The 9,481-nt window shown below is 33.1% G+C and overlaps 1 protein-coding gene across 1 annotated transcript; it reads left to right on the plus strand.

The window, feature by feature from the left end:
• The first annotated feature begins 8,577 nt into the window (after positions 1 to 8,577).
• LOC136062473 (uncharacterized) lies at positions 8,578 to 9,198 on the plus strand. Its single transcript, XM_065761546.1, has one exon. It carries the CDS (start codon positions 8,578 to 8,580, stop codon positions 9,196 to 9,198), a length of 621 nt encoding a protein of 206 aa, XP_065617618.1.
• Positions 9,199 to 9,481: the final 283 nt, after the last annotated feature.

Here is a 9,481-nt window from a genome sequence, read left to right on the forward strand (position 1 = left end):
TGAGAATCATAGTTTTCTCCTTTCCGATGTCATCTGAATGATATATGTGAAGATGGCTTACATGAATTTCATACTAAACTACGTTAGTATAGGAATTTGCATGTAAAGATGTTAGAATTATTAGAAATAGCTTAAACTTTTCAGATGATGGGTAAATTAACATGGTACTAAAACAAGAGAGTCTTGAGTTCAATACACTATTTTACTCTACAAATAGTAACTTGTCAAAAGAGATGCCACTTTCAATGTCTTCATTTGTTAGATGCAAAACAGTTTGTCTTGGTTACGTACCTTATATTTTTATTTTAACAAAAAATGCAACCAACAATTATCAAGCCTATTTTACATATGTACTTAATTAATGATAAATTTTCATGTAATTCATATCTTTGGGAGCGAAGAGTTTGATTAAACACCGTGGCTTCATTTGCCAAACAGTGATAGTGATATTAGTGTCAATGATATGTATAAGTTACCCACCAAAGTTTGGAAAGTGTCAATGAAACTTTTCCCTCAACTAAGGGAAAAGTTTCATTCTACAACTAGTTAGTGATAGTGATATCTTCTCACAAAAAAATAAAAAATAAAAAAAAATAAAATAAAAAAAGACTATTGAAAGCGATTAAGAGTCAATTTTATGGATAAGTTACATTTCAATGTTTAGAAAGTGCTCTTATATTATTAATCAAAGCTAGAAATTCTCGGAACACATAAAAAATCACAAACGATCAATCACAATCTACCACGTATGATAGTTATGATAAAAGTTATTACCTTTTATATGATCACTTGATGAGCGAGATGATAAGATAAGGTATATAAACAAGACAAACCACTTTAAGAGATTATCTTTGGTTGCATTTGTTAAGTCTATTTGAGAATATATGCATTCCTTCATTTTTTTTAAATAGATTATCTTTGGTGTTATTTTCAAACTTTTAATGAAGGTTTATTTTTTTTTCAGCCATTAAGTAGGTATCTTGCATTAATTAACCACAACGATATCTTTATAATGATATAATTGACTATTGTATTTTTTGATTTTCTAGAAGCATGTGAGCAAAACTTGTGGCAACAAAATTGCGGTCGATATGAAATTTGGATGAGATTTTTTCTTTTTTTTCTTGTACTAAAAGAAAAATGAACAAACATATATCAGTGACAGCTCCTCCCCTTTTCTCTTCTATCTTATAGTTGAGAATCATTATTTTCTCCTTTCTGATGTCATCTGAATGATATATGGGAAGATGGTTTACATGAACTTCATACTAAACTACGATAATATAGGAATTTGAATGTAAAGAAGTTAGAATTATCACAAATAGCTTAAACCTTTCAGATGATCTATAAATCTACATGGTACTAAAACAAGAGAGTCTGGAGTTCGATTCACTATTTTACTCTACAATCAGTAATTTTTCAAAAGAGATGTCACTTTTAATGTATTCATTTTTTAGATGCAAAATAGTTTATCTTGGTTGCATACATTATCTTATTCTTTATAAAAAAAAATGCAAGCAACTGTTGTCATGCCTATTCTACATATGCACTTAATTAACGATAATTTTTCATGTAATTCATATCTTTGGGAGCAAAGAGTTTGATTAAACACCATGGCTTCATTCGCCAAACAGTGATAGTGATCTTAGTGTCAATGATACGTATATGTTATCCACCAAAGTTTGGAAAGTATCAATGAAACTTTTCCATTAACTACGGGAAAACTTTCATTCTCCAACTAGCTAGTGATCTCAATTTCTTATCACACAAAAAAAAAAAAAAAAAAAATGATAGCGGTCTTAGAGTCAATGATATGGATAAATTACATTTTAGAGTTTGGAAAGTGCTATTGTATTATTAATTAATGCCAGATGTTCTAGGAACATATAAAAAATCACAAACAATCAATCACAATCTACCACGTAAGATAGTTACGATAAAAGTTATTACTTTTTATATGATTACTTGATGAGGGAGATGATAAGGTATATAACCAAGACAAACCGTTTCAATAGATTATCTTTGGTTGCGTTTGGTAAGTCTATTTGGGAATATTTGCATTACTTCATTTTTTATAATAGATTATCTTTGGTGTTATTTTGAAACTTTTAATGAAGGTTGATTTTTGTTTTTCAACTTTTAGGTAGGTATCTTACATTAATTAACCACAACTATAAAGGTTTATAATGATACAATTGACTATTGTACTTTTTGATTTTCTAGAGGCATGTGTGCAAAACTTATGGCAAGAAAATTGCAGTCGATACAAAATTTGGAAGAGATTTTTTCAATTTCTATTGGACTAAAAGAGAAATGAACAAACATATATCAGTGACAGCTCCTTCCCTTTTCTCTTCTATCTTTGAGTTGAGAATCCTAGTTTTCTTCTTTCTGATCTCATCTAAATGATATATGCAATGATGGTTTACATCAATTTCAAACTAAACTACGGTAATATAGGAATTTGAATGTAAAGATATTAGAATTATCGCAAATAGTTTAAACTTTTCATATGACGGGTAAATTAACATGGTACTAAAACAAGAGAGTCTTGAGTTTGATTCACTGTTTTACTCTACAATCAATAATTTGTCAAAAGAGCTGTCACTTTTACTGTCTTCATTTTTTAGATGCAAAACAGTTTCTCTTGGTTACATACCTTATCTTATTATTTTATCCAAAAATGCAACCAACTGTTATCAAGCCTATTTTACATATGTACTTAGTTAATGATAATTTTTCATGTAATTCATATCTTTTGGAGGGAAGAGTTTGGTTAAACACTATAGCTTCCTTCACCAAACAGTGATAGTGATCATAGCGCCAATGATACGTATAAGTTACCCATCAAAGTTTGGAAAGTGTCAATGAAACTTTTCCCATAATTAATGGAAAAGTTTCATTCGCTAACTAGCTAGTGATAGTGATTTCTTTTCAAAAAAAAAAAAAAAAGAAAAAGAAAAAAAAAAAGGGAAAAGAAGAAGAAGAAGAAGAATAAGAAGTAGTGATCACAATCTTAGATTCAATTATGTGGATATGTTACATATCAAAGTTTGGAAGGTGCTATTATATTATTAATTAACGCCAAAAATTCTAGAAACACATAAAAATCGCAAACGATCTATCACAATCTACTACATAAGATAGTTATGATAAAAGTTATTACTTTTTTTTTTTTTGACCATTTAATGAGGGAGATGATAAGATAAGGTATATAACCAAGACAAACTGTTTTAATAGATTATCTTTGGTTGCATTTGGTAAGTCTATTTGAGAATATTGCATTCAAGTACAAACTTAGGATTTCAAGTTAGGGGGGCTAGAGATAAGAGAAATTTTTTTTTAAAAAAGTACGCATCCATATAGTATTAATAAACTATTAACCAAGACAAATACCCAAAAATCATTGTTTCTTAATATATCAGGATCAACTTTTTGAAATTGAGTTTGAGAGATATGGTTATTTTCTAGAATTGGGATATTTGTATTTTCTGGAATTAGGAAATGAATATTTCTTGGGATTGGAACATCGACATTTTCTGGAATTGGGGAATGAATATTTTCTAGAATTGGAACACCCCCATTTTCTGTAATTGGAATAGCAACATTTGTTGTTGGCAATCCCATGTTGACTTTAGAAGAATTTGAATATTTTCTTTTGAAAAAATCAAACATTGTAGTTGATTTTTTCAAGATCTACAAATAAAATAAGAATCATATATATTATCTCACAAATAGTTGTTGTTACTTACTAAAGAAAAATACTAGAATCTAGGTAATATGCATGATGCATTTAACTATAAATTTAGTATTTCTCACTTCTTTTCAATTTATAAATTTATTTAATATAGCATTATGAGTTAACAATAGACGCAAGTAAATCACTGTTATTTTCTTAAATTTGTGATGTGTGACAATTTTCTATATTATATGATTTGTTTATTTCTTTTGTCTTTTGTCTTTACCTTTATTTATCTTTGTCTTTGTCTTGTACTCTCCATATTTTAGACACTGACCCAATCCCACTGTAGACACTATAAATTTATTCTGCACTACTAACAAAAACTTTTCTCAGCTTTACCTTTTTTTTTTCTTTTTTTTTTTTGTCACTTGTCTTTATTGTTGCCTAACTACCAGTCAACGAAGAACAAACAGACAAACACTACAATAATATATTCTCTAATCTTTACAAACTCTCTCTCTCTCTCTCTCTCTCTCTCTCTATATATATATATATATATAATGCAAGAGAGAGAGTCAAAAACACAGAGACACAAAGAGTCATAAACTAAAAAAGCCAAAAAAAAAAAACACCATAGGCAGGATAAGTTTTTAGATTCACAATCACAAAATCACCAACATCAGTTCATCACTCATTAGTAAAAACACAACCACCACAAGTCCACAAGCATAGATGGGTCTCTCACTTTCTCTGTCTCCCTCTCTCTTTCTTTCCTTTTCTTTTTTCTTTTTTTCCTTCGTTTCTAGCTTTTTGTTTGGTTTTGGAGTCTTATTGACTGCTAGGTTTTTCTTTCTTTCTTTTCTTTTTTTAAACATTTTATATATATATATATTAAGGTTTTCATGGGCTCTTGAAAACTACTGGGCTGGCCGGCTGGAATAGGGATGCTTAAGGTGAGGGGGGCTTCAGCTAAAAACCAAGGGGGCCCAAACCTTTTTTTAATATTTTTTTTTTTGGAAAATTTTATGTACTATTTTTTTTTGGGCCAGTGGGGGCTCAAGCCCCCATAAGCCCCCACCTAGGTCCGTCCCGCATTCCTTCATTTTTTTGATAGATTATCTTTGGTGTTATTTTGAAACTTTTAATGAACGTTGACATTTTGTTCAACCTTTAAGTAGGTATCTTCATTAATTAACCACAACTATAAAGCTTTGTAATGATACAATTGAGAACTTTATTTTCTGATTTTCTAGAAGCATGTGAGCAAAAATTATGGCAATAAAATTGCCATCAATATGAAATTTGGAAGAGATTTTTTCAATTTTTCTTGGACTAAAAGAAAAATGAACAAACATATATCAATGACAGCTCCTCCATTTTTCTCTTCTATCTTTGAGTTGAGAATCATAGTTTTCTCCAACCTAATGTCATCTGAATGATATATGTGAAGATGGTTTACATGAATTTCATACTAAACTACATAATTATTGGAATTTGAATGTAAAGATGTTAGAATTATTGCTAATAGCTTAAACTTTTCAGATGATGGGTAAATTAACATAGTACTGAAACAAGAGAGTCTTGAATTCGATTCACTGTTTTACTCTGCAGTAGGTAAATTGTCAAAAGAGATGTCACATTTAATGTCTTCATTGATTAGATGGAAAACAATTGGTCTTGGTTACGTACCTTATCTTATTATTTTATGCAGAAATGCAAGCAACTGTTATCAAGCCTATTTTACATATGTACTTAATCAATGATAATTTTTCACGTAATTCATATGTTTGGGAGCGAAGAGTTTGATTAAATACCATGGCTTCATTCACAAAACAGTGATAGTGATCTTAGTGTCAAAGATACGTATAAGTTACCTATCAAAGTTTGGAAAGTGTCAATGAAACTTTTCCCTTTATTAATAGAAAAGTTTCACTCTCCAACTAGGCAGTGATAGCAATTTCTTCTCGAAAAAAAAAAGAAAAAAGAAAAAAGAAAAACAAACAAACTTGTGATAGCAATGTTACTGCCAATTATATGGATAAGTTACATTTCAAAGTTTGGAAAGTGCAATTATATTAGTAATTAATGCCAAAAATTTTAGGTACACATAAAAAATCACAAACGATCGATCACAATCTACCACGTAAGATAGTTATGATAAAGTTGTTACTTCTTATATGACCACTTGATAAGGGAGAGGATAAGATAAGGTATATAACCAAGACAACCCATTTCAATAGATTATCTTTGGTTGCGTTAGGAAAGTCTATTTGAGAATATATGCATGCCATTATTTTTTTAAAATATATTATCTTTGGTGTTATTTTGAAACTTCTAACAAAGGTTGATTTCTTTTCTTTACCTTTAAGTAGGTATCTTGCTTTAATTAACCACAACTATAAAGCTTTTTAATGATACAACTGACTATTGTATTTTTGAATTTTCTAGAAGCATGTGAGCAAAACTTATGGCAATAAAATTGTGGTCGATATGAAATTCGGGGGAGATTTTTTCAATTTTTCTAGGACTAAGTGAAAAACAAACAAATATATATCAGTGACAACTCCTCCCCCTTTCTCTTATATCTTTGAGTTGAGAATCATAGTTTTCTTCTTTCTATTGTCATCTGAATGATATATGTGAAGATGGTTTACATGAATTACATACTAAACTACGTTTCTATAGGAATCGGAATGTAAAGATGTTACAATCATCGCAAAAAGCTTAAAATTTTCAGATGATGGGTAAGTTAACATGGTACTGAAACAAGAGAGATTTGAGTTTGATTCACTGTTTTACTGTACAATCGGTAATTTGTCAAAACAGATGTCACTTTTAATGTCTTCATTTTTTAGATGCAAAACAGTTTGTCTTGGTTACATACCTTATCTTATTATTTTATCCAAAAATGCAAGCAACTGTTATCAAGCCTATTTTACAAATGTACTTAATTAATGATTATTTTTCATGTAATTCACATCTTTGGGAGCGAAGAGTTTGATTAAACACCATGGCTTCATTCACCAAACAGTGATAGCGATCTTAGTGCCAATGATAAGTATAAATTACCTATCAAAGTTTGGAAAGTGTCAATGAAACTTTTCCCTTTATTAAGAGAAAAGTTTCACTGTCCAACTAGGCAGTGATAGTGATTTCTTCTCGCAAAAAAAAAATAGTGATAGCAATCTTAGACTCAATTATATGGATAAGTTACATTTCAAAGTTTGAAAAGTGCAATTATATGAGTAATTGAAAAGCACGTGGACGACCATACAACACTTGGGAAAACCCTCAAGAATAGACTCACTCGTGTATGGAGGGTTCGAGCCACAAAACCTTCTAGTGGTTACCCAACCCATATTTATCCTCACAAATTCTTCATAAGTACTTAACTTCCACCAGCGGTTGTAACTCCTATAACCGTTGAAGAAGTTATGTCTGAATTCATTGATTTCCACAAATCTTGGGGAAGTTACTATGATTATAATCGCTCCAAGGTTCTCTATATAAGGACCGGTCTGAATCAAATCAAGGAAATTGCATTTTGAGAATTTTATTTAAAAAAGTTGAAACTCTTTTGCAAGAAACTAACTTAGCCATCGGAGGGTGTTTGGTTGGTCCACTTCGGTCCCCTTTGATAGTGTGTTCATCTTTGCAGTCTCTCACAATAATCATTATCCCGTCGAAGCCGAAGCATTCAGCCTACTGATTCTGTGTAGCTTCAGTTGGTGCCATCTGTAGGAAGAGAAACTTCAAGTTTTGCAGTTTATCTTTCTCCGACAAGAGGTTGTATGGCTTGGACAAGATCAAGGGCCACTAGCCTAGGCCACTAAGAGAGTAGGGATGCTTCTAGCAATCCCAACCGAGATCTTCAATTAGTGCTTGTCACGCAGCCGCCTTCCATCCAATACATACAGTCCATGGCGGAGTTAAGTCACCAGAACCAAGAGTTGACTAGGGAGATAGAAAGGCAGCGTTGTGAAGGATATGTCGAAGGACAAGCCCAGAGTCAAGAAGATAGAGGGGGAAATGTTGAGCCCAAAACTCAATCAAGGGGCACCACTTCGCGAAGGGTGCCACACTTGGAGAAGGAGATGGATCAGATGAGGAAGGTTATGGATGAGATGAAGGAGAACATGAGAAGGGCAAATCCCATAGAGGATTTGGTTCATCGAACAGATTCCCCTTTCACAGCTTCCATCAATGGCCATCCTTTGCCCCCCAAAGTTCAAAATGCCTTCCTTGGATTCATATGATGGAATGCGTGATCCTTTCTATCATATTGATACTTTCAAGACTACAATCCACCTCCAAGGGGTTTCAGATGAGATTATGTGCAGAGCCTTCCCTACCACCCTTAAAAGACTAGCGCGAGTGTGGTTCAGCAAGATACCTCCAAGCACAGTCAGTTCTTTTAAAGAGTTGAGTAATTTGTTTGTTAATAACTTCATCGAAGGGTAAAGACACAAGCACTCCTTGTCCAGCCTATTAACTATAGAACAAGGAGAGAATGAAAGTCTACGGTCCTTTATCACTCGTTTCAATAGGGAAGCCCTAATAGTAGACGAGGTGGACAACAAGCTATTATTAGCAGGCTTCCACAATGGGGTTAACACAGACTTATTCATTCATAAGCTTTATGAGAAAGACCCTCAGTCCATGGCTGAACTCGTCCATTTAGCCCAAAACTTTATGAATGCAGAAGATGCAACATAGCTAAGAAGAGGAAGAGAGTTGTGAGAATGGAAGCAAACCCCACACATCACTCTAAACAAGGGCCTTGTCCAAAGAAGGGATGGACGGAAGACAAGAAGGACTGAGATAACAAGAAGGCAAGCCTTTCAGCAAGGAATCAGAATTATACACCCTTAAATGCCCCACTCGATCAAGTGCTCATGCAAATCAAGGATGATCCTTCCTTGAAGTGGCCAGAAAAGATGAAAGGAGATCCTAACAAGCGCAATAAGAATAAATATTGTCGCTTCCATAGAGATTATGGGCATGACATAGATGAATGTTATGACTTGAAGCAGCAGATCGAGAATCTCATTAGACAAGGAAAATTGAGGCACTTCGTTGGAAGGGATCATAAAGATGAAAAGTTAAAGGGGAAGATGGAGGAATCATCACGACCCCCATTTGGAGAAATAAGGGTTATCATAGGTAGTACTTCTACAGGACAATCTTCCAAATCAAAGAAGATGTATCTCAAAGTGACGAGACAGACAGATGAGCCAACCATTTCTTTCACGGACGAGGAAGCTGAGAGAATCCATCATCCACATAACGATGCAATTGTCATTACCCTACTCATCGTAGATTACATAACCAGGAGGGTGTTGGTGGATAATGGAAGCTTAGCGGATATATTGTATTACCCTGCCTTCCAGTATATGAGGTTTAGACGAGATCAACTTCGTCCAGCATGTTTACCACTAATAGGATTTGGAGGAATGAAAGTGCAACCCATGGGCACCATTACATTGCCTGTGGTGGTGGGATCACACCCACAATAGATAACTAAGGAAGTGAATTTCCTAGTGGTGGATTGTTTATCCACATACAATGCCATCATTGGAAGGCCAACCTTAAATAGTTGGAAGACTGTAACCTCTACCTACCATCTACTAGTCAAGTCCCTACAGAGTACGAAATAGGACAAGCTCAAAGAGATCAGTTGGCAACCAGAGAATGTTACCTAGCCATGTTGGCTTTGGACAAGCAGGTGCAGTCGATGAATATTGAAGAAAGAAGAGTTGTCGCGAAACCTATTGAAATATTGGAAGATGTTTTATTACA

This window comes from Quercus suber, unplaced genomic scaffold, assembly GCF_002906115.3.
Source record: "Quercus suber isolate HL8 unplaced genomic scaffold, Cork oak 2.0 scaffold_418, whole genome shotgun sequence".
NCBI lineage: Eukaryota > Viridiplantae > Streptophyta > Magnoliopsida > Fagales > Fagaceae > Quercus > Quercus suber.